Consider the following 26,305-nt stretch of genomic DNA (forward strand, 5'->3'; position numbering starts at 1 on the left):
TCGTACTGCTCTAACAGTCAGGAAATTTTTCCTGATGTCCAGCTGGAATCTTGCTTCCTTTAACTTGAGCCTGTTTGTGCTTTCGGAGTCAGGGACACTGTGTTATGGTCGCTTGGCTCTTACTTATGGGATCAGTTCCAAAGAATAAGCCTGGATGACTGTGCCTCAGCCCTTGCCAGTTGATCTGTGGGATGCACAGGGCACTGTTTTGTCCCCAGTGTTGTTGAACGTCTACATGAAGTTATTGGGAGTGGGCTTTAGGAGATTTGGGGCACAGTATCATCTGTATGCTGATGGCACACAGCTCTTTTTCTCCGTAACATTCCCTGGGACATCAGGAGAGGCTGTTCGTATTCTGAACTGGTGCCTAGATGCAGACACTGGCTAGATGAGGGCTAATACACTGAAACTGCATCCTGATGAGACAGAGACCCTGTCGGTAGGTGGTTTCCAAGTTTGGGGATTGGGTTGTTCACCTGTTTTAGGTGGGGTTGCACTCCCTCTGAAGAAGCAGATCCATACTTTGGAGGTGCTCCTGGGTCCATCTTTGTTACTGGAGGCCCAGATGACCTCAGTGGCTCAGAGCACCCATTACAAACTTCAGTTGGTGCTACAACTACATGTATTCCTGAACACAGATAGCCCAGCCACTGTGGTTCTTGCACTGGTAAACTCACAACTAGACTACTGAAATGCACTCAGTGTGGGGCTGCCCTTGGGCCTGGTTCAGAAGCTGCAGCTAGTGCAGAATGCAGCAGCTAGGATAAGTGCAGACCCAGCTCTGCACATATGAAGCCTGTGTTAAAAGAACTGCACTGGCTGCCAATGAGGTATGTTTGAGGTTGCGCTGTTGACATACAAAGCCCTAAATGACTCAAGGCAAAACACCTAAGCAGGCTGCCTTCCCCTATATACAGTGGAGGCTGGTGGCTCCAAAGTCAGTGGGGCGGTGAATCTGCTCCAGGTTTCAATCAGAACTCTAAAGAAGCTATCCAAGGTGAAAGAGCTCCTTTAGAGTTCTGACTGGTTGTGGGTGAAACCTGGAGCGGATTCACCGCCCCACTGACATTGGAGCCACCAGCCTCCGCTGCTGATCTATTCCTAGCTGACCTTTCGGATCTCTGAGGAGGCTTTACTGGTCATTCTGCAACCAACACAATGGGCATGTCGATTGATTGATTGATTGATTGATTGCATTTCTATACAACCCAATAGCCGGAGCTCTCTGGGCGGTTCTACACCATGCCTTATCCCAGGGATCATCCCAGGATTATTTATTTATTTATTTATTTATTTATTACACTTATACACCTTTCCCATAGCCAGGGCTCTCTGGGCGGTTTACAGAAATTCTAAAATTGAGATAAAAACAAGTATACAAAATTTAAAATTCTAAAACACAGAACATACACACATAAAGCATTAAAAACCGTTAAAAAACTAAACATGTGGGTGATTAAGATGTGCTGCCATATGCCTGGGCAAAGAGGAAAGTCTTAACCTGGCGCCGGAAAGATAGCAGCGTTGGCGCCAGGCGAGCCTCGTCAGGAAGATCGTTCCACAGTCTGGGGGCCACCACTAAAAAGGCCCTATCCCTCGTTGCCACACTCCGAGCCTCTCTCGGAGTAGACACCCGGAGGAGGACCTTAGATGTTGAACGTAGTGACCGGGTATATTCACGTCGGGAGAGGCGTTCCGTCAGGTATTGTGGTCCCAAGCCGTGTAAGGCTTTATAGGTCAAAACCAGCACCTTGAATTGGGCTCGGAAACATCCAGGCAGCCAGTGCAAGCGGACCAGAGCAGGTGTTTTTTGATCGAACCTTCTGGTTCCCAAAATCAATCTGGCTGCTGCATTTTGCACAAGCTGCAGCTTCCGAACTGTCCCTGCATCCACATGATGCACAGAGGATCCTGGGGGCAGGGAGGAATGATCCCTCCATTTCCCTGGGATAACTGGGATGGCTTTTAGCCCGATTTTTCCCGCGGTCTCAGGATTGTCCTGAGACCACAGGAGGTGTGGGCGGCCATCCTGGTTTCATCCCGGCTCCTCGCGAGTAAACACGAGGGGCGGGGACCGGGCATGGGGCACAGAGCTCTTCAGGCGCTCCGTGCCCATTGGGGGTGGTGTTGTTGGAGCGCACGTGCTCTCAACTTCTGCAAAAAAAGGGGGCATGGCGGGTGCGGCATCCCTTGTTCCTCCCAGGATGTCGCACACGCGTCTGTCCAAAGGGGAGGATCTTGCGAACAGAATATCACGAGATCCGCCTTCCCCTGGTCTAGACATGCCCAATGTCATCACATAGCAGCTCAAAAGCAGGGCTTCTCAGTAGCGGTCCTATCATCCTCTGGAACACCGCCATGCAGTTAAGGAGGCAAGAAATGTGGTGTGTTGTTTTAAACACCTCCTGAAAACGCACTTGCTTATGCAGGCTTCGTTTCTCCTGGCATTCATAATGCTGCTCAATTCTATTCTTCTTGTTGTCTTTGCTTTGTTTCTTTAAATTCATTTAGCTTTGTTATAGTAGCGTAATTGCTTATTAATTTTTATTTATTATTTATTTATTTATTGCATTTATATCCCGCCATTTTTCCTCCAAGGAACCCAAGGCGGCGTACATATTCCTCCTCCTCCTCTCCATGTTATCCTCACAACAACAACCCTGTGAGGTAGGTTGGGCTGAGAGGCCGTGACTGGCCCAAAGTCACCCAGTGGGTTTCCATGGCCGAGTGGGGACTAGAACCCAGATTCTGACTCCCAGACCGACACTTTAGCCACTACACCACACTGTCTATTATTAATAGTGTATTTTAAACAGTTTTTAATATTTTTATATGTAAACTGCTTAGAGATGTTATGGTATTGATATACAAGTATTAAACAAATAAATAAAGTGAAATCATAAAAATACAACTGATTTAAAAGGGTAGCGAGGCTTCAAATAAAAGGAAATTTTCATTTCCTTCCGAGGGACTCAAAAAAAACTACAGGAATTCTTCCACTAATTCTCATGCTGAGTATGTTTTGGAAACAAGACCAAAAATAAGGCAACGCTCTGAGCTCCTGCAGGTTGTGAGGCGCACCTTTTCACAAAGCCTTTGGCTCACTTCTGCTCCTGTGGCCTGCAGCTTCCCAGAGGCATTTCAGTGGATCATGTTCATTTTATTGATTTATTTAAAATTTTATAGGCTGCCCTTCTTTATCAAGTCACAGGGCAAGGTACAAAATGCGCATGGCAACAAACGCAGACAGGGCTAGCGTCACGATGAAACTGACCTGGCTGGTGGCAGATGCCATTCCGTTCAGAAGAAGGGCATGGCCGGCTTCACATTCCCTGCTGCCACTGCCGCCCAGGCCGCCACCTTCCTCGGCTGAGCTGTCCATGGTGCTGAAGACATCCCCAGAGCCTTGGATGGGCACATTACTCAGTAAGGCACCGTCCGGCAGGGATGTTGGTGAATTGGTGCCGCTTAGATGGAGATCTCCCTCCAACTGACTCAAAAAAAAAGTCAAAAGGAGAGGAAAGGCTGCAACACATCTAGATTTATGCCAAACCCCTGGTTTCGAAAGCCATGCAACACCTTTAAAACCCCTCTGCCACCATCACCAGGCATCAATGTAACCCCATGCTGTATCTTATTTTAAAAAATGAAGACCTCCAGGGAGAATTGGAATATTGTGATAATTGCGTGTCTCTACTCTCTACCTGCCCATGAATCTGATCAAGCAAGCTGTGGTCCACGAAAGCTTAAGCCAGAAAAAATGTGACCGTCTGATAAAGATGCTAAAAAGACAACAAGGACGAAAACCCAGCTGCCAAGCAGACAGAGCGGGGAGACAGAGAGGAGTCCCCTTCTCCCACATATCAAACGCCATGCTTCCCGGGAGCAGCTCCACATCACCCTCGAGTGCTCTGGACCTGGGTCTCACCTGCTGGCTGGCCCATAAGCTGCCCTCTTTGCCAGCCAGGCTTTCCGCCCCAGGCTGAGTGGCACCTTGGGCTGAAGCCATGACCCCACCGGCGGCACTGCTCAGTGACTCAGCAGCTGGGACACCTCTCCCTTGAGAGGGCTCCTCGTTTCCAAAGGCAAAGGGGTCTTCGGCGTCCTCTTTCCCCTCACCAGCTGCTGCCCCGTACTCGGCCAAAGCATCTTCGGCCTCGCCAGAGGCCCCGTCTTCCTCTGTGGTTGGCTCAGGCTCTTCAACTAGCACGGAGAAAACAATTCACAGCATGAAGAATAGGACTCACGTTCTGCGTCTGGGCTTCCTGCAGGCAGTTGGCCACCGTGTGAACAGAACGCTGGACTTTATTTATTTATTTTTGCATTTATATCCTGCCACATCATGCCAGTCCTTTTCCAGCTTCATTGGCTGCCAGTCCAGGTATTAACATTTTTCACATTTTTCACATTAACATTATCACATTAACATTTTTCTATAGGGATGCTTTAGGGTGGATTCCTGCATTGAGAAGGGGGTTGGACTCGATGGCCTTGTAGGCCCCTTCCAACTCTGCTATTCTATGATTCTATGATTTAAAGCCCTAAACGGCTTGGGGCCAGGCTATCTGAAGGAACGCCTCCTCCCGTATGTACCTGCCCGGACCCTATGGTCATCCTCAGGGGTCCTTCTCCGTGAGCCCCTGCCAAAGGAAGTGAGGCAGGTGGCTACCAGGAGCAGGGCCTTCTCTGCTGAGGCACCCCAGCTGTGGAATGAGCTCCCTAAGGAGGTTCGCTTGGCACCTACATTATATGCTTTTAGACGCCAGGTGAAGACCTTTTTATTCTCCCAGCATTTTAACAGTCTATAAATAAAATTTAACTTGGTGTTTTAAATTTGTAATTTTGCATTGCTGCTGTTTTTATCTGGTTGAGCTTTTATATTGTATTTTATAGTATGGTTTTATACTGTTGTTTTATACTTTGAATGTTTTTAATTTTTGTGAACCGCCCAGAGAGCTCCAGCTATTGGGCGGTATAGAAATGTAATAAATAAATAAATAAATAAATAAATAAATAAATAAATAAAGGAGCCCTGCCCTCTTTTGTATCTGGTCACTCTAGTATATCTCCTGTAGCTTTAACTGTGGTGATGAAGAGGGCATTTCACCAGGTGCTGCAGTCATACAAATGACACCTGCTGGAATTCCCATTTCTATGCAACTGTTAAAGATACAAGAGCCCTGTCCTCCTTTCCACATGGTCACCCTAGTAGATCATGTAATTCCTTTCCTAAGAATATGTGCACGTTGCTTTCCTCATTGTCATTTAGGTGCCAGGCAAAGTCCGTCTCATTCTCTCAGGGTTTTAATGACATTTGAGCTGCCCTTTAGAGCAGGCTCTGGCTTAAACCCCGACAGTCCGAAACTGGTTTAAATCCTTCACATTCATCGATTTGCAATTTGGGCACCCAGAGGTTCCTGCCAACACACACACCTTTGATGAAATCCAGTTGGTAGAGGACCCGTTCCTCAGCATTGAAATCCACCGTGTAGTGCTCCATGTTGTCATATCCCAACTCCAGTGGGTCTGGTTTGCAGCTGTGGGTCATCTCCGCGATCCTGGTGTGGGAGGGAAAGCAATTGCAGGCCCCAAGTGGAGAGCATTCCTCTTTACAAATCCCCAAAGAGGGTTTGGTGAAGGGAGGAGGGAGGAGGGTCAAGGCAGTGAATCATACTTACTTCTGAATAAGGACTTTGGCATTCTGATGGAAGGAAGAAAGCAGAGAAAGGGAGATTGCGTGAAAAACCAAGATTTATTTTTAAAAGCATTAAGAAGAAAAAAATTAGAGTGCCTCTTCTCATTTCTACTTCGATGAGTCAGTTCTGTGTCAGAAAATGTCTGACTGGGCTAGCTAATAATATCTGGGGGAACCGCAGAAGGCGAACATCGTAAGATGCTACATTCCAAACCAGAACATTGGTCTATCTAGCTGTATACTGTCTACAGCCAGGGTGCAAGAGCTCAAGACCAAGGCCAAATCCAGCCCAGTTTGGCCCTCTAGAATTCCCCAGGTGGCCACAACCCTCTTCCTGTGACTGCCGGTTGTGTTCTGGTTTCCCAGGTTCAGCAAGATTTTTTTCCCCATTCTAAAAAGTTGAAATTCCTCCTCTAAGAATTATTGACTGGCGTGAAGAAGTCTAAACTAAAATATGCCGGTATATTTGGGGGTTTCGCCCTGTCCCCTTTGCCTTTTGGTCCCACCAGCTTTTGCCTTCAGCATAACCCACTGCTGGAATGCAGCCCATGAGAGCTTCATAGAATCATAGAATAGCAGAGTTCGAAGGGGCCTATAAGGCCATTGAGTCCAACCCCCTGCTCAATGCAGGAATCCACCCTAAAGCATCCCTGACAGATGGTTGTCCAGCTGCCTCTTGATGGCCTCTAGTGTGAGAGAGGCCACAACCTCACTAGGTAACTGATTCCATTGTCGTACTGCTCTAACAGTCAGGAAGTTTTTGCTGATGTCCAGCCGGAATCTGGCTTCCTGTAACTTGAGCCCGTTATTCTGTGTCCTGCACTCTGGGACGATTGAGAAGAGATCCTGGCCCTCCTCTGTGTGACAACCATTTAAGTATTTAAATTGTGATGTCTCCCCTCAATTTACAAAACTGGATTTGGCATTGAAGCTGAAAGATTCGCGACCTCTGGGCTACACCAACGGGCAGAAGCTCTTTAGACAGGGACCCTCCCAGAGGCCAAGGATTGAACCTGCAGGACCTTGTGCATGAACAGCCTGTGCTCTGCCACTGAGCGATGGACCTTCCCTGAAAATGGGGAAGGGAGTCCGGGTAGGATTTCAAGTTGTCAAAGGGTAGGGCTCCATCCCGCCTTTCTGCGACCAGCAAAAGGACCCAATCAAATCAAGCACAATTAGCAAACATAATGCGTGGCTTGCTCACTTTGCACAGGCCACAAAACTCAGGTTTCTTTGCCCCAATTATGTGCTGAATTGGGATTTCTTTAAAGGTGACCCAATAATAATAATAATAATAATAATAATAATAATAATAATAATAATAATTTATTTGTTACCCACTTCTCCCTCTGGATCGAGGCGGGATACAACACAAATAAAAACACTATAAAATGCATACAACTAATTCAAACATTTAAAATTTATGGAAAGGAGGACGGGGCTCCTGTATCTTTAACACTTGTAGAGAAAAGGGAATTTCAGCAAGGGTCCTTTGTATGCATGCAGCACCTGGTGAAATGCCCCCTTCATCACCAAAGTGAAAGCTGCAGGAGCCCTGCCCTCTTTTGTAACCGGCCACTATGTGAACAGAACGCTGGAGTGGATGGACCCTTGGACTGTTCCGGCATCAGGGCTCTTCTCATGTTCTCAAGTGGTACGACGCAGGAAAGCTGCTGACGTAACTATTGTACATATGTAGAAGCAGAGCCGTTCTCAGCGTCTTCACCTGTACGAAAACAGCCATCTGGGGCTCCTCCATGGACTGCAGGGCGGTGTCTACCAGCTTGGACGAAGATTCGATATGGTCACTGCATACTTTGCTAAGGGATTTCAGCTGCTGGCTTTTATCCTCCCGTTCGTACGTGATCCTCTGCAACATGATCTTTCGCCGCTCTTCCAAAATGGCGCACATGCGGTCGAACTTCTCACACAGGGCCTGCTTCTGAGCTTTGCAGTTGTCCTGCTCAGAGAGCAAAAAAGAGGAGAAACCTTCATCTGTATTTGGTGCCTCTTCAGACTGAACGGCCGAGTTCAGATGTAACAAAACGTGGCGTGTCATGACGGGAACAAACCCGCATGAGCTTTGGGCAATCTTCCTCATGCATGCAGGGCCGGTGCCAGACTATTTTGCGCCCTAGGCAGGTGAGCTGCTTTCAGCCACCCACCCCCACCCCAGTGTACCTGGGCGCGGGGCGCCATCTCGCCCGCCCAGCCGAAGCGAAGCCAGGACACTGGGAGAGCGACTTCCGGGCGCGCCGTTCTGAAGCTGCCCACCCGCACCCCTACCCAGCGTTCTGGCTTTGCTTCGGCACCCACCCAGCCAAAGTGAAGCCAGAATGCTGGAGTGGGGGGGGCAGCCATGGCTTCGCTTTGGCTGGATGGGTGCCCAGCCGAAGCGAAGCCAGGATGCTGGGGCAGGCGGGCGGCTTCGGAACGGCGTGCCCGGAAGCCGCCCTCTCAGAGCTACTGTGGGAAAGCGGCTTCCAGGTGCGGCGTTCAGCGCCCCCCTTACCTTGGCGCTCTAGGCAGCCACCTGAGTGGCCTCTATGGTAGCAGCGGCCCTGCATGCATGAGGAGGAAACTGAATGTTGCCACTTTCAGTTTTAAACTGAACACAGTTTCCTGTGATGGCCAAACTCAAAGAACGGCGGTTTGTTCTAACAGTTAGTTAAAACAAACCAAGGTATCAAACCATTAGTACCTCTCCTCTCTGAAATTGCACGTATATTCCCACACATTTACATGCATATAAACATACTCTATCAGGTGAGATACTTTAAAAACTACGTGACAGATTTCCTTTCCTCTAGGGCAAAGCAGTTTTGCGTACACAAAAATCCATTAACACTAGCACTTTAAAAAGCATCCGAATCCCACACACCTGCTCCCCAAAACTTATCCTGCTTAATTTGCTTAGAGGGTGTTGGATGGTGGTGGGTTTTTTGTGGTGGGGGTTGACAAAAGCCATTTATCTGTAGGCAACCGGGGAGGGGATGAGAACTTCAAAACAAACGGAGAACTGTCTGAAATATTAGTGGTGGGTTTCTTTTCCCCACACAGTACTTGAAAAAAAATATTTGATTCATCCTGAATCACACAGAGAATAATGGAATGCAACAATTTAAGCAAATGTTCCTAAATCAGGAGTCCTTAAATTCCACACCCTGTTTATGAACCATTACCTGATTATTCCGCTGGGTTCATTAATCGGAGCAATTTCTGCTGAATGTTTTAGACAAACGCTGGCAATTTAGGGAGGGGGAGATATACATTACATGACCCCCTTTATCTTCAAAGTGAATTTGGCATAGGTCTCAAGAAGGGGCAGCAATTCACTCCAGCGCATCCGCTGCATGAAACCCATGTCTTTCTGTACTCGGTGTTGTTTGTGTTAATGGCTTTCAAGAGACGATTTGGGCATGGTGTGCAAAATTTAGTATCTAGAACAGGAATAGGAAACATATGGCCCTCCAGATGTTAGTAAGCTCTAGGCAACCGCCCAGTTTGCCTCCATTTAGAAACAGCCCAGAACCTTGCAAAAAACGGTTCTGGGATGATTAGCATTCTTCAAATACTTAAAAGATTGTCACACAGAGGAGGGCCAGGATCTCTTCTCGATCCTCCCACAGTGCAGGATACGGAATCATGGGCTCAAGTTACAGGAAGCCGGATTCCAGCTGGACATCAGGAAAAACTTACTGACTGTTAGAGCAGTACGACAATGGAATCAGTTGCCTAGGGAGGTTGTGGGCTCTCCCACAGTAGAGGCCTTCAAGAGGCAGCTGGACAACCATCTGTCAGGGATGCTTTAGGGTGGATTCCTGCATTGAGCAGGGGGTTGGACTCTACTATTCTATGATTTTATGATTGGGCCGCTGAGAGGTAAAGTCCTACCTCAATATTCCTGCACGTGCCTTGCAAACTGCCGATGTACGCCTGGATCCTGTCATTTGCGGCCACGAGAGCCCCAATCCCATCCGTCAGCTCCGCCTCAAGGGGAGAATTCAGAAGATCAGATTGACTCATCACCACAAACATTGCTCTGTCAACACCCCTGACACCCCAAGGAGGAATCACTCAGCCTGCCCTTTTTCTCCTTTTCAAAATGAGATATAGAAAGGATTTCCCCTCCCTAAGCACAGATTGCTCATCACTTCTCGTATTCAGCTCCAGGGCCCTGAAGAACCAAAATCTGCAGGTCACGGGGAAGGAAATGGCTTCAGAAAGATGCCATTTCTGCAAGTCCCCAGTGGCACATCTGCACTCTTAGTGGCTCTAGCAGGCCCCTCGGGGAAAGCAAAGGGTCAGGACACACTGCTGTCAATTGGACAAGTGCAGCGTGGGATGAACCCACACCACTGGAATGGTGCGACCCTCATTGTGCTCATCTGCAACGCACATTGCATGGGTCTGATACACATCTGACTGTGTAGACAGGTATATAGAAATGTACTTCTTTATTTGTGTTATTTCATAAATCTGTGCACCACCCTTCACTCTCCATATCCTCATCATACAACGAGAAAGCGGAATTTAAAAGTGTAAACAATGAACACAACATAAGAAGAGCCCTGCTGGATCAGACCAAAGATCCATCTAGGCCAGTGTTCTGTTCATTCTGTGGGACACTCACAAGTAGGATGTGACTCTTTCCTTCCCCGAGATCTCCATTCTCCTAGAGAGCAGAAGAGCTGTCACCCGGTGTGGATTGAGACACCACTATTTGGTCCCCAAAGCTGTCGTCCACCAACCTCTCTGCCTCTCTTAGCTTCTCCAGGTCACCAACTTGGATTTCAAGGGAACTAGGTCGTTTCTTGAGAACCAGGAGTTCATTACACCAAGCACACATCCGTGATTTCTGTCCAGCTGGCAGATAATCATACATGTGGCACTTAGTGCCATAAACTGGCTAGCTCCTCACACCTCACTGATACCTGCTGGCTTTCTACCTTCATAACTGTTTTTTATTCTTATTATTGGGTTTGTTTACCTGGAAAATGGAGATGGTGGAGGGTTTATTTGTAGTAACTTATTTATAGCTCTTTACTAGGAGAAGGTACAGAAGAGTCAGCTGCCCTGGCTTGCTCACCCAATGGCTCAACTTGCATGGGTGCTTAACTCACTTGTGTGCTAAAAAGCTTCTTTTTACCCTGACACTTCGTCCACGGGGCTCCTTGTTCTCAGTGAAAATACACTATGCAAAGATGGACCACTGGTCCTTCTAGCCTACTGTTGTCTACTCTAGCCGGGAGCAGCTCAAGGTTTCAGGACTACCTTGCCACCCAAGAGTCTGGAAATACCAGAGACCGGACATGGGATCTTCTGCATGCAAGCATATGAAACTATGGCCCCCATCACAATCATCTTGTAAGGAAAACATCCCAGGCTGTACCTTAGCTGGGGGATTGTTTTGTGACGGAAACGCCACTCTAGGTCGGCAGATGCTTCTTAGGGCACATCCATACTAAAACATTTAAGCCCCTTCATAGCATGACGCTTCCCAGAACCCCTTGACTGGGAGCTATAGAAATCAAAGAGCTTTGAGGCTGCCTTTGAATGTGTAATGTAGATGTGCTATTAGCTCAAAGCGGCCATTCTATCAACAGGGGCCATAGTCCTGTGGCAGTCCTGGATCCAGCATCTCCAGTTAAATCAGTGCTTCCCAAACTTTTTCTGGTAACCACCCCCTTGGTTCCACAAACTCATGCCCAGTGCCCCCTGCGTGCAGCCCCTTTAAATGGGAAGCACCTACTGCAAGCTTGCCGAGGGAGGGTGGGGAAAGAGAGCAAACGCCTCTGTTTTGCAGCTGGCGTGGCAGGGCACACCAAGCAGAGTATGTCTCTTCATTAGCGTTTTGGTGCTTTTGAAACATTTCAATTCACCTTTAAAAGGACTCTTCTTAAACGATATTAATACACGTGTGGATTCTTCCCCTATATGGCTTCGGACCAAACTACTTTCTCCCATAAAAATGTCCCTGGGTTTTAAGATCTTCTGGAGAGGCGCTTCTCGGAAAAGACCACCTGGAGCACCCCCCCTGCTGCCCCCTTGCCTCTTAATGCCCCCCTATGCAATCCCACCACCCCCAAGGGGGCAGTACCACCCACTTTGGGAACCACTGAGTTAAATCATCTTCCATCATCTAGAACGACTTCCCTCAACCTGGTGCCCGCTGGATGTTTTGGACTACAACTCCTGCTATTCTCAGGCACCATTGGTGGTCAGGAATGATGGGAGCTGCAGTCCAATACCAGGTTGGGGGAAGGCTGATCTAGAACATCCCAACTTCACAAAACGTGAATGGAAGGGATGCAGGCAACCTTGCGAGCCGTGGCAAGTGGGGTCAGGCCAACCTTCTGTTTCGTGTAGATGTCCGAGAGGGGGGCCACTTCACACTCCTTGTGCTCTCCGAAGACCTTGCAGAGGGAGCAGGTGGGGACCGCACAGGTCACGCAATAGATGTTGATCTTTTCTTCTTCGTGTTCTTCACAGGTCGGATGCTCACTTTTTAACAGAGGTCTGATTGGGGACAGGGAGAAGGGTTGGAGCAGATAAAGAAAATGTGCGCATCAGAGATGTGTGTGGGTATGGATTTGTACAAACTTAGACCTTGGGAAGCTGTGGCCAGCCAGAAGAGGCCATTCTGAGCTAGAAACCTAGGAAGCTGGCTTACCCCGAGTCAGGCCCTTGGTGCATCTAGCCCCATCTTGTTGATATCGGCAGGATTCTTTCCTGGTCCTACCTAGAGAAGCCGGGCATTGAACTTGGGACCTTCTGCAGGTGAGCCATATGCTCTACCACTGAGCTACGTCCCCTCCACTAGAAGGCCCAAAAGGTCTGATCCAGTATAAGAAAGGAAAGGAAAGGAACCTCTCGTGCAAGCACTGAGTCATTGCTGACTCTTGGAGGGACGCCAGCTTTCGCTGACGTTTTCTTGGCAGGCCTTATAGCGGGGTGGTTTGCTGTTGCCTTCCCCGGCCATTATTACCTTTCCCCCAGCTAGCTGGGTACTCATTTTACCGACCTCGGGAGGTTGGAAGGCTGAGTCGACCTGAAATCAGCTTCCGCTGGGATCGAACTCAGGCCGTGGGGAGAGTTTCGGCTGCAGAAACTGCTGCTTTACCGCTCTGCGCCACACGAGGCTCTAGTATAAGGTAACCTTGGCATAAGAAAGCTGCCTCCTGACAGGCTGCCTCATTCCGACAATCCTGATTAGCAGCGGTTTAGTTCAGCCTTACCCTACTTGGTGCCATCCAAATGTTTTAGACTCCAATTCCCATAAACCCCAGCCACCATAGCCAATGGTCAGGAATGCTGTAAATTGTAGACCAACACATCTGGAGGGTACCAGGTTGAAGAAGGCTGTCTTAGGGTCTGTGAGGGCCTTGCCACATTTTTATCTACACTTGTCAGTCACCCAGTCAACTGTGGCAAGTGACTGAAGTCTCCAGGTGTTTAGGCAGGCAAGTGTTGCAAACTGGAAGAAGCCGGGAGTTGAGTCATGGACTTTCAGGCCACTCATGTGCCACAAGTAAACCTGGGTATCCGAAGTTGCCTTACACAGAGTCTGAACATCGGTCCACCCGTCTAGCTCAGTCTTGTCTTCTCCAGCCATCCCCACCAATCTGCTGCTCTTCAGATGTGCTGGACTACACCTGCCATCCATCAACTCCAGCCAGCATGGCCAATGGACTCCAACACATCTGGAGGACATCGGGTTTGGGGAAAGCTGGCCTACTCTGACCGACAGCAGCTCATCCGAGGACTTGCTCAGAAAGTCTTGCCCAGATGTCCTTCTCAAGAAACATCCTTTTAATGGAAGGTTGAACTTGGCACCTTCTGCATTCAAGGCATATTCCTCCACCATGACTAACTTTGGTTGGTGTGGGCAAAATGGGCTAGTAAACGCTTCTGTGAGCTAGTCACTTTGGGAGATCTTTTTCCACTGCCTCCCTGTGAGTCCTACCTTCACTACACCACTGATTTTAAGGAGGGCAACCTGGCCCTTGCAATCTGGCCGTTGCAACTTGGCCCTTGCAATCTGGCCGTTGCAACCTGGCCCTTGCAATCTGGCCGTTGGCCGGCTACAGATGTCGAGAAGCAGGTTTCTCTTCCTATGGGGCTCCTAGGAAAATCTCCTGGCTCTTAGAGTCTCATTCTACCCAGAAGCCCCCACTGAAACAATGGGAACAGGGGGAAACCACCTTTCCCCTATCCTTTATCCTCACACAGAGGAGGGCCAGAATCTCTTCTCGATCCTTCCAGAGTGCAGGACACGGAATAACAGGCTCAAGTTAAAGGAAGCCAGATTCCGGCTGGACATCAGGAAAAACTTCCTGACTGTTAGAGCAGTATGACAATAGAACCAGTTACCTAGGGAGATTGTGGGCTCTCCCACACTAGAGGCCTTCAAGAGGCAGCTGGACAACCATCTGTCAGGAATGCTTTAGGGTGGATTCCTGCATTGAGCAGGGGGTTGGACTCGATGGCCTTGTAGGCCCCTTCCAACTCACTATTCTATGATTCTATGAACTACTGTCATTGTAAAATTAAATGGAGAGTATTTCCGTACTCTCATGGAAATGCGTTTTTTCTTCTAGGTGTGGCAGATTCAATTGGTTTGGATCTGAATCCTGGGCACTCCGGTTTTGCAAGACTAGTGCTAAGCCAGACCCACAGAGCTCTCCTTCCCCCACATTCACGCTTTCCATTTTGGATTCTTTACCCTATTTGCACCCCATTCCACCACCACCCCAGTCTCTTTTCTGGTTGGCAGGGGATTCAGGACAGCTAAAAGGAAGGACATCTTCACACAGCACACAGCTGAACTATGGAATTGGCTCTCCCACACTAGACGCCTTCAAGAGGCAGCTGGACAACCATCTGTCAGGGATGCTTTAGGGTGGATTCCTGCATTGAGCAGGGGGTTGGACTTGATGGCCTTGTAGGCCCCTTCCAACTCTGCTATTCTATGATTCCATGAAGACAAGGGCGATGGCCACCAAGTTGGACATCTTTAAAAGGGGGTTAGACGAATTTATGGAGGAGAAGGCTATCAATGGCTACTAGCCCTAATGGCTTATATACCCCCTCCAGTTTCGGAGGCTTTGCTTTGGCATCCCAATTTGGATTTCTGGGCTGAACTCTCGGGTGGAAGGAGTTCAGGCTAGTTTCCTTAGGAAAATTCTGGGTTTGCCTCCCTGTGTGAGGAATGTAATGATTTACTTGGAAGCGGATATTCAATTCGTTAAAGGCCAGGCTTGGATAAACTGACTGTTTCTAAATACAGGAAAGCGTTCCTGCTTGCTCGTTTCAACGCCTTGCCCTCCGCACCGTTAAGTGGACGATTCATTAAGCTCTGGATTAACAAATGACTGTGTCCGTGCAGAATGGGTGCAATAGTATACGCTGACCACGTCCTCCTGTATAGAGACTGCAGAGAGAAGGTGATTCTCTTCTGACTAGGTACCCTCCCAGGGGGATCTTCTGAAAAGCTGGCGATGTTTTGTTTAAAAGACAACTACTTATACCACTCAGAAGGTTGCATTCTTATTTCAATGCAAATTAGGGGGAAATTATGTCGGCCCTATTTTAAAATCTGTCGTTTTCATCTAATTACTCTTAATTAGAGTCTTCCTTTGGCATGGTCTGTGACCATGGTCTGTGACCGTCACAAGCCATTCGTTCAGCGTCAGAGGCAGTGTTCCTCTGATGGCAGGAAGGACGGTGCTGCTGTTGCAATCATGCCTTGCTTTGGGACTTCCCAGGGGGGCATCTGTTGGCCACAGTAGGGAAACAGGTTGCTGGACTAGGTAGCCCTTGGGTCTGATCCACTAGCCCCTGAATTTACCTTGGGATCTTTTGGCCAAGTGACCCAATATTCTGGGATTCCACAAAAGCGGCATATTTTGTGTTTACTTTTCTGCTCTATCAGGTAGCTCTGATGATAAAAAATAATAAAAATGGAGAGGTGGGTAGAATGAGGGGGTGTCTAAAGGATTATCATCCATTTTTCAGCACAGAGAGTCCTCTAGTGGCCAGATGAAATATTTCATGACCAAAGAATTGAGGAAATAATAATAATTTGTGTCTAAATTGAGCGCTGCCCCCTGACACACAGGCACCTCCAAATGTCTATCCCAGCCTGATGCCCTCCAGGTGTGCTGGACTACAATTCCTATAATCCCCATCTGGGAGTTATGGGAATTATAGTCTAGCACACCTGGAGGGCACCAAGTTGGGGAAGTCTGGTCTCTCTCTCTCTCTCTCTCTCTCTCTCTTCTCATACACTGCTATTTAAGATCATTAGGTATAGGTGTCTATCCCAAAACTGAAACAATTCACCCATATTTTGAGGTACAAGCACCCTCCCCTGCCCCATGATTGTCAGCTGACCCAATGACCAACCTCTCTGGCCCCCTTGCTGACGCTTGCTTGTAAATATCAATGATGTTCTCAACTAGTAGATTCCGTTGTAGCCCATAGATGCCATGTCTGTCCAGAACCACTTCGTGGCGGCAAGAGGGGCAACGAAACCTCCCTGCTGATCCCATGGTCGTCCCTCGAGACTGAAAGACACAATACATATTGGACTCTGGTCATGTCAGGCGATCGGTGCAGGCTTGAAGTGGAGACCTGCACTGGACTCTCCGTGGAATCTTCAAGGAGGGCAGTGGCTGGTTCTCGTGTTTTGGAAGCAAAGCTTGGTTAGTTTTTAACGTTGGGATTTGCTATTTTAAAAAAATATGGAAAAGACAGGCATGATGTCCCTTTGTTCTTTGGGAGGAAAGGAAGTGCAGGATGCATGAGCTTGGGCAGAATTTCTAAGGGACTAGATGACTGGATTCAGACGACATGATAACCAGCGGTGGGTTAAATAGTCAACAGTGGGTTAAATAGTCAATGGTGGGTTATTGTGTTGTCTGTCGGGACTTTTTCACACCATGGTTGGTAATTCAGCTGAAATAACCAACGCAAATAACCAACGCTGTCCAGAGTTGATTATTTGAACAACAGTTGGTTATCGTGTTGTGGGTTGGGCACCGTTGACTATTTCGTTGCACACAGCTGGTTATTTCCGGCGTCTAGAGTCACCTCGCAAGAGTGACCAAAGCGGCGGCTGCCACTCTAGTCCAGCTGGCAGAACTCGCAATGGCTGATGGGACATTAGCGGGAGGACTGGGGGGAGGGAGAGAGGGAATGTGTCAATCAAACACACCATTGACAAATAGTCAACTCAACGCTGGCCTTAATTCACACCGCAGATAATCATGTCGTGTGGGGAGTACCCCCTCGATAATCAACCGTGGAGTTGACCATTTACCTACCATTGACTATTGTGTTGTCTGAATGCAGCCGAATGCAGCCTTCAAACGAATACGTCAGTTCAACTCTCTACAATCTGGTAGGGATACAGGAAGCTACCTTATACCAAGTCAGATCATGGGTCTGCCCAACTGAATATCGTCTCCACAGTGAGTGGTAGCAGTTCTCCAGGGTTTTTAGAAAAGAGTCTTATGCATCCCTACCTGGAGAAGCCAGGGATTGAACCTAGGACCTTCTACATGTATTCTACCACTGTGCTATGGCCCTTCTCTAAATACTGTCATGACTAACCCTACTGCCCCTGTTTTGAGAGAAGGTGTTTCAGGTAATCAATCAGAATCAGATTCGGAAATAGAGGAGGTGGCGCCAGACACCAGCCAGCCTGTACCAGTGGGGGAGGAAGCTCTCATGGGCGATTCCCCAGCTGGGAGTCAGCCCTCTCCAGAGCTTATCTCCACAAGGCCAAATCCTACACACTCAGTGAGAAGTGAGTTTTCTTCCAGAGAAGAGCGTCCCAACAAGCTAGCTGATGCTAGGGTCCGCCGGAAGCTCAAACGCACGAAGCGGAAGGAAGGCGTGAGAAAGTCGGTTAGATTATGCCAGAACCGGCCTCCGCACCAGGCGCTCTAAAGTTATGGGCGTTTGAGAAGTGGCTTCCTATTCTTCTTCAGCGGACAATTGTCTTGCTTAGTTTGCATAGTTTTGCCTAGGGGGGAGTTTCCAAGAAATTAGACTCTCTTCAGGTAGAAGAGATGTTTGCTGCTTAATAAAAGCTTTGTGGATTACTTAGGAAGCCTTGTCATTTGCCTCCCATCAAAAGCAGGAGTTTTCTGAGAAACACGACAAATACCATGAGTTGGATCCAGGCTTAATCATGCTTAGAACAGGCCCACTTAAATCAATGGGCCAAGTTCATGACTAACATAAATTCAGTTGATTTCAATTTCTTTACTCTAAGTGTGGACCCAACCCAATATACATTTTTACAATGTGAAATTGCCGTTCGAGTGTAAGATCAGAGGTGCCATTTGGGTTTCCGTAAGCAAAGAGATACTTAAGAACTTGGAAGCTGCTCCTTGAAGGGCAGAAATTTAAACCCTCGGGCATCTTATACTAGGTGAGTTGCTCTGTGGCTTTTATTCCCAAATACTTAAGGATATCCCTTAGTTCCAAAGGGGAGGAATGTAAAATGGTGCATAGTGTGGGTTCTTTTTGTTTGAGTAAAGAGGTGCATAAACAACTTAGAACGTACAAAAGGAAAGGAAAGGAACCTCTCGTGCAAGCACTGAGTCATTACTGACACTTGGAGGGACACCAGCTTTCGCTGACGTTTTCTTGGCAGGCCTTATAGCGGGGTGGTTTGCCGTTGCCTTCCCCGGCCGTTATTACCTTCCCCCCAGCTAACTGGGTACTCCTTTTACCGACCTTGGGAGGATGGAAGGCTGAGTCGACCCGAGCCGGCTGCCTGAAACCAGCTTCCGCTGGGATCGAACTCAGGCCGTGGGGAGAGTTTCAGCTGTAGAAACTGCTGCTTTACCACTCTGTGCCACACGTACAAAAACACATGCAAAACTTTACATTCTTTTCTTCATTTAAACACTTCTTTCCAACGCACATTTCCAAGATCTAAGCACTTTAGGAGCAAAAATCCCAGCCATCAAAACATACCATATCTTTAGCTCGGAACAGGTGGCTCTTACGAAGGTCAGCATCAACCCCCCAATGGTTACCAAGAGCTCAGCTACGTAGGCTGCTGAAGGAGATGATGATAGTGGTATTTATTTTTACAAGAAACCAGAGGCCAGAAGCCAAGAGTAAACAGCCGACATTTAATCGTGCAGAGGCAGGTGTCGGCCACCCCCCTGGAGAACCAAAGGAGTGGGAATTAGAACATTTGCAAGCCTTCAGATATCTGCAGCCAGCTGTACACGCCCCAAAGAAGGAATCCCCGTCCTGAAAGACAAACGAAACGCTTGGAGAAACGTTAGAAGTGGGCAGTGGATCAACCCACCAAGTCTGCCTGAGCAGAGTAAAGCCTTATTGCCCTCCCGATGTCGTGGGGTTGCTCTAGAGGGAAGAATCATAGTTCAGTGTTTGAAGAGCATGTGCACGCCATGCAGAAGGTCCCAGAATCAATTAATGATGTCTCTAGCTGAAGGATCGAGATGGTGCGGGAAACCTTGAACCAAAGACGCTTCAGAAGAGACCATCATGGGGTAAATCAGAAGTAAGGAACTGGATCGCCTTGCAAATCACTCCCCAGCAACCAGGTGATGACAGGGACCAGATCCTCCCTCTTGAAGCCCCGCCCCTTCCCCAAAGCCCACGACATCATCCGATTCTTTTTTTCTGGGCACGGAGAAATGGACCGCTTTCTCTGCTCAGCTCTGGGGAACGGCTGCCTTTCTGTAGCAGGGGGACCCCAAGCAGGGCCGGTGTTACCATAGAGACCACTCAGGCGGCTGCCGAGAGTGCCAAGCAGCACTCATTCGCGTTGTTGGCTGTGAGCCGGGCCGGCCCAGCCTGAGGATTCAGCTGGGCCTGGGCAGGCGAGGTGGCGCCCCGCACCCGCCCAGCTGAAGCGAAGCTAGGGACGCTGGGGTGGCTGGGGCTTCACGTTCGGACTTCTGCCTGGAAGATGCCCTCCCAGAGCCGCTCTAGCCGCCCGGAAGCCACCCTCCCAGAGCCGGGAAGCCGCCGCCAGAAAAAGAAAAAGCACGTGGCGAGTTCGACCCTGGCCCAAGCCAGCTTCTGCCTTACTCCCGAGGAAAGGGCGCCGGGTCGCCTCTCCTCTCTCCTCAAACAGGCCGCGATGTCCAGGCAGGCGGGCAAGCGGGACTCCCTCTCCCTTCCCCCAGGAAAGCTAGGGACTTGTGGACTCCTCGCAAGGCAAACTCTCCTGCTTCCCGATCCTGCGCGCGTGGATCAACGGGACTTGCATCCGAGAAAGCGTTGCACCGGGAGGCACCAGTGCGGCCCGATCCACCTATGCCTCCTTACTCGGAAGCCTTATTCCCCCGAGTAAATGTGCAGAGGGGATCGGGACACCAGGCTGCATAGCGGGTCGCGTTTGCACGGAAGTAAGTCCCGGTGAATTCCAGATTGCTCGGTCCCAAATCGAAGTGAGCCAGTCCCAGCTCTCCACTCGGCGCACATGTTCGGACTTCCGCGCAATTGGTGTGTGTATGCAAGTAGCTCGCCTTGCCTAGGGCGCAAAATAGTCTAGCACCAGCCCTGACCCCAAGCTTATTTCTCATAGTGATCAGAGCAAAGAGCAAAGAGTAGGGTTTCCCCACTCAGCATTTAGAGAAAGGCTGCCTTTCTCTAGCACTGAGCATTAGGTGGGGCTTAGGTGAGGGGGTGGAGCCTAGAAGAGGAAGCAGGGTCCGGGAGAGTAGCAGGCAGGCCTGACAGGGAAACCCCACAGCCTGGAAGCTCCCCCTTTCTAGGCTACGTGGATAAATAGGCGGGGTTCACACAACCCTTGTTGTTGAACTGCGGCTTGTTTGTTGCAGTGTGACTTATTGTTCTCAAACAATCCACCTTGAGGACCCATAGTTTGTCAACATGTTCAGAGTGGTTAACAAACCACACTGCAAGGTTAACAAGCCACCCTGTGAAAAATGTCCTGGGTTCGGACAACATGCTAACCCACAGTTCAACAAACAATTCATGGTTCAACAACCCACACTCAACCAATGAGTCCGGGTTAGCATGTTGTGTGAACCCAGCCATAATCTGACATGGTATATAAGGCAATATCCAGTGTTCCACCTCAAGTAAACATGAATACCGTTGCTAGGTTTACACTGATGGAAGGCAAGGCTTGCTAGCTACGGCCAGCAATTCATCTAGATTAGGAGGTGGTAACTCTGGTTGCAAATCCTGCATCCGTGAGCCCCTGCCAAAGGAAGTGAGGCAGGTGGGTACGAGGAGGAGGGCTTTCTCCGCTGTGGCACCCCGGCTGTGGAAAGAGCTCCCCAGAGAGGTCCGCCGGCGCCTATACTGTACTCTTTTCGTCGCCAGCTGAAGACCTTTTTATTCTCTCAGTACTTTAACACTTAATTTTAACTTAAATTTAAATTTTACTGTTCTAACTCTGTATTTTAATCTTATATCAATTTTGCTGTGTGGTTTTATCCTGGTTGTGTTTTTGATACTGTATTCTGTATTTGTGTTTTTAACCTGTTGGTTGTTTTATTATGGTTTTAATTTTTGTGAAACGCCCAGAGAGCTTCGGCTATTGGGCGGTATAAAATCGTAATAAATAAATAAATAAAATAAATAAATGGGGATACTTGGCTCAGCAATACTACAAACGAGAAGGATCTTGGAATTGTTGTAGATCACAAGCTGAATATGAGCCAACAGTGCGATATGGCTGCAAGAAAGGCAAATGCTATTTTGGGATGCATTAATAGAAGTATAGCTTCCAAATCACGTGAGGTACTGGTTCCTCTCTATTCGGCCCTGGTTAGGCCTCATCTAGAGTATTGCGTCCAGTTCTGGGCTCCACAACTCAAGAAGGACGCAGACAAGCTGGAGCGTGTTCAGAGGAAGGCAACCAGGATGATCAGGGGTCTGGAAACAAAGCCCTATGAAGAAAGACTGAAAGAACTGAGCAAGTTTAGCCTGGAGAAGAGAAGATTGAGGGGAGACATGATAGCACTCTTCAAATAATTAAAAGGTTGTCACACAGAGGAGGGCCAGGATCTCTTCTCAATCCTCCCAGAGTGCAGGACACGGAATAACAGGCTCAAGTTAAAGGAAGCCAGATTCCAGCTGGACAGCAGGAAAAACTTCCTGACTGTTAGAGCAGTACGGCAATGGAATCAGTGACCTAGGGAGGTTGTGGGCTCTCCCACACTAGAGGCCTTCAAGAGGCAGCTGGACAAGCATCTGTCAGGGATGCTTTAGGGTGGATTCCTGCATTGAGCAGGGGGTTGGACTCGATGGCCTTATAGGCCCCTTCCAACTCTGCTATTCTATGATTCTATGAAATCCTCAGCAGCAACCATGCGTCCGACATCCTTTACACCAGTGCAACAAAAACTGTTCTGGCATAGGACTGTGAGAGGACTGGCACTGCTGCCTCTTTCACCAAGAAAGGATTTTGATGGATGTTGTTCAGGCCGAAGCCATAAATAAAGAGGATTTTTTTTTAAAGCTGATAATGCCATTGTAGAGACAAAGAGGGGGAGGGGAGAAAGGGGAGGGGGAGGCTTGTGACAGGAGCCCTGGATTAATTCCTGGTGAGATAGTAGTTATAGTACTGAGGTCAGAACTGTTTTCAGTATCATTACCCTTAACAACGTGCCCACTGGATTTTTCCTGTTCCTTCTTCCTAATTGAATGATGCTGATGGCAACGTCAGGGAGACACCCATGCACAGTATGGATAGTGATCCATATGATCCATCCAGTCCCACACCAGCTGCTGGGTCAGATTGCCCCTCGCAAGAGCTGCGTGTTGTGCAGAGAGATGGTACATTGGGTTTCCAAAGAGACATTTCAGAAGAATTCATGGATGATCAGGATTTTGGTGGCTACTAGTCGTGAAGGATAAGTATTGCAGCTGGTATTGGCAGTAGTATGTCTCTCAATACCTGTTGCTGGGGGACCTGAGTGGGAGGATACTATTGTACTCATATCTTATTTGTGGGCTTCTCATTGGGGCATCGGGTTGGCCACCGTGTGAACAGACCGCTAGACTAGACAGGCCTTTGGTCTCACCCCACAGAGCTGACTTTACATTCTTATGACACGGAAATCCCCCAGATTACTTCTCTCAGTGGTTTCAGTTCTTTTAAGAGCAATAATGCCCCACAACATTATTGATGTGAAGCCCTATGAAGAGAGACTGAACGAACTGGGCATGTTTAGCCTGGAGAAGAGAAGATTGAGGGGAGACATGAGAGCACTCTTCAAATACTTAAAAGGTTGTCACACAGAGGAGGGCCAGGATCTCTTCTCGATCCTCCCAGAGCGCAGGACACGGAATAACGGGCTCAAGTTAAAGGAAGCCAGATTCCAGCTAGACATCAGGAAAAACTTCCTGACTGTTAGAGCAGTACGACAATGGAATCAGTTACCTAGGGATGTCGTGGGATCTCCCACACTAGAGGCCTTCAAGAGGCAGCTGGACAACCATCTGTCAGGGATGCTTTAGGGAAGATTCCAGCACTGAGCAGGGGGTTGGACTCAATGGCCTTGTAGGCCCCTTCCAACTCTGCTATTCTATGATGCTATGATCAAAGATTGCCTTTCATGGTTTGAGAAGGGCATTGATGAAACTGCGTTTCCAATGCTGACAGCACATCTCAATGGTAGATATGAGAATTAGAATTACGTTTTTGTGCTTGCAGCCATCTGTATTACAAAATACAGTAAGACAACATTGTTCATTATGTTTCCATATGTGGTGGACTTGTGAAGCTATTCAAAAGTTTTGGCAAATAGTGTTTAAAGAGATAAATGATACAACGGGACGGAAGTTAATTATAGAGCCAAGGACAGCACTGTTATCAATATATGAAGGGGATAAATGTACGCAAAACAGTAAAGAATTAATAAAAAAAATATTAACTGAAGCTAGATTAATAATTGCCAGGAATTGGAAGGTACAAAGGGATGATCAATTAGAAGAATGGTATAAAGAAGTCTGGGATATAGCTATTAATGACAGACTCACAAGTAGTATTAAAGTTAAGAGAGGAGTGTTGAAGCGAAATGATTTTGATGAGATTTGGAGACCATTTGTTAAATTTGTACTAGGGAAAGGGAAAAAACCATCACAGGATACATTACAATTTTGGAAAGGAGAATAAGGGTCGTGTGTGTGTGTGTGTGTGTGTGTGTGTGTGTGTGTGTACGAGTTATTATTATATTATTTTAGTAAGTTTTCTAATTTCATTACTGTGGTATATTGAGTTGATGTAGTGTGATTATTGTATGTGTTATAAAATTCAAAACAAATTAAAAAAAATTTTTTTTAAAAAGGACTGTCTTTAGGAACCTGATTTGTTTGGCTGTCCAATTCCTTTAAGTTCTGCTTTTTCTTGCCTGATCCTGGGATAGGATTTGCATGATCACAATGATTGTGATCATGCTGAAAAAAATCCACAAGAGATACACACTGTCTATTACTATATCATATTGGGGTGATCATCTTAAATGAGTATATATTGATTCGTCACCTACCGGACAGTTTGGATTGGTAATTAAATATTTTATATTTTTATGCTTATCATTGGTTATAAACAATTAAATGACTGGTGATTGACTGACTGGATCCCACAAATTACACATAGTGTGAAGCACTTTTGTTTATCTATCCTGAATCTGTCTTTATCTATTGTGAGCATCCCGGAGTTTCAGCTATGGAGCGGTATAGAAATATAATAAAAGAAAGAATGAACGAATGAATCTACTGGTAATCAATTTTGTCAGATGATGCCCAAGTTCTAGTGTTTTGGAAAAGAATGATTTCTCCATTTATTTTCTCCAAACCATAAATAGTTTTATAAGCCTCTACCATGTCCCCTTCCCATGCTACAAATGAGAAGGATCTTGGAATTGTTGTAGATCACAAGCTGAATATGAGCCAACAGTGCGATATGGCTGCAAGAAAGGCAAATGCTACTTTGGGCTGCATTAATAGAAGTATAGCTTCCAAATCACGTGAGGTACTGGTACCTCTCTATTCGGCCCTGATTAGGCCTCATCTAGAGTATTGCGTCCAGTTATGGGCTCCACAATTCAAGAAGGATGCAGACAAGCTGGAGCGTGTTCAGAGGAGGGCAACCAGGATGATCAGGGGTCTAGAAACAGAGCCCTATGAAGAGAGACTGAAAGAACTGGGCCTGTTTAGCCTGGAGAAGAGAAGATTGAGGGGAGACATGAGAGCACTCTTCAAATACTTAAAAGGTTGTCACACAGAGGAGGGTCAGGATCTCTTCTCGATCCTCCCAGAGTGCAGGACATGGAATAATGGGCTCAAGTTACAGGAAGCCAGATTCCGGCTGGACATCAGGAAAAACTTCCTGTTAGAGCAGTACGACAATGGAATCAGTTACCTAGGAAGGTGGTGGTCTCTCCCACACCAGAGTCCTTCAAGAGGCAGCTGGACAACCATCTGTCAGGGATGCTTTAGGGTGGATTCCTACATTGAGTAGGGGGTTGGACTCGATGGCCTTGTAGGCCCCTTCCAACTCTGCTATTCTATGATTCTAGTCAGCTTACATAGTTCTTATAAACAACCAATACACCTGACCCTAAGGGGGTACAATGTGTTTCTGCACATAGAGCAATAGTGCATGCACACCCACCCACCCACCCACCCACCTTTAGTGATTCTTGCAATTTATGGGTCCTTCCTCTAAACATAGGCATGCACAAAGGGTATGCCGGGTGTGCCCAGGCACACCCTAATGTCTCAAGCAATGAGTGCTGGACTGAGGGGGGCACTGAGTAGGAATCCAAAGGGGGATCCAGAGACAGCAGGGACGCCGAAGAACCGCTGTCTCCGAGAGAGCGCAGCAGGAATGAAATGGCCACAGTGTCACCATAAAGCCCCCCCAATGCTGGGGTTTGAGGAGCATCTCTTCATCCCACTCCCTCACCTGTAATGGCCCTCCCACGGTCAGGCAAGCCAAACGCAGAGCAGGGCATCAGTATCTGCAGTGTTTAATAAATACATGAATAAAAAGAATGTCCTTTATGACTGAGCATTCTATAAACGTTTGTCTTTTAAAATAAAAACAACAACTCTGGGTGCCCGTCCTAATGAAATGTGTTGCGCACGCCTATGCCTCTAAACCCGACTTCACCCATCCTGACCATGAGTATTTAGCTGCATTTCCGAGCTGTTCACAACTCACCTGAAAGATGTCGTTGGCACATTTCCTGCACAGGTTGTGCTGACAAGGCAGGATGACGACCGGCTTGGTGAACATCTCCAAGCAAATGGGGCAGATAAGCTGCCTCTCCAGGCTATCCATAGTGGGGCAATCTCTCGGGTAGGAGCTGTATTCCATGTGGGTCGACATGACAAGGGAACAGGCCACCGTGCCTCTGGACGTAGCTCTCGGTGTGCCCTCGCCCCAGGCACGACGTATGTTGGTGAGAAAGCTCAGGAGGAACCGCTCAAAGCAGGAGGCAGCTGTTAGCCTGATTCCCCTGGAGATCAGCGTTCGCTCGTCTCAAAAGCGCCAGGCACGTGATAGCAGAGGCTCCTACCGTCTCGGGCAGCGGACAGGTTATGTTTCAACTCTGCCTCAGCAGCCCA

General features: G+C 47.9%; 1 protein-coding gene across 1 annotated transcript in view; it reads right to left on the bottom strand.

The window, feature by feature from the left end:
• Positions 1 to 26,066, bottom strand: part of LOC134395059 (tripartite motif-containing protein 54-like) — a 32,240-nt gene extending 6,174 nt beyond the window's left edge. The window contains exons 1-9 of the mRNA XM_063121046.1: positions 25,899 to 26,066; positions 16,103 to 16,263; positions 12,049 to 12,214; positions 9,590 to 9,685; positions 7,422 to 7,655; positions 5,679 to 5,701; positions 5,434 to 5,558; positions 3,929 to 4,203; positions 3,275 to 3,484 (exon numbers count right to left, since the gene is read on the bottom strand). Coding sequence (XP_062977116.1) covers positions 3,275 to 3,484; positions 3,929 to 4,203; positions 5,434 to 5,558; positions 5,679 to 5,701; positions 7,422 to 7,655; positions 9,590 to 9,685; positions 12,049 to 12,214; positions 16,103 to 16,263; positions 25,899 to 26,066 — 1,458 coding nt within the window. The remainder of the gene's footprint in view (positions 1 to 3,274; positions 3,485 to 3,928; positions 4,204 to 5,433; positions 5,559 to 5,678; positions 5,702 to 7,421; positions 7,656 to 9,589; positions 9,686 to 12,048; positions 12,215 to 16,102; positions 16,264 to 25,898) is intronic.
• Positions 26,067 to 26,305: the final 239 nt, after the last annotated feature.

This window comes from Elgaria multicarinata, chromosome 1 (genome assembly GCF_023053635.1).
Source record: "Elgaria multicarinata webbii isolate HBS135686 ecotype San Diego chromosome 1, rElgMul1.1.pri, whole genome shotgun sequence".
Classification (NCBI taxonomy): domain Eukaryota; kingdom Metazoa; phylum Chordata; class Lepidosauria; order Squamata; family Anguidae; genus Elgaria; species Elgaria multicarinata.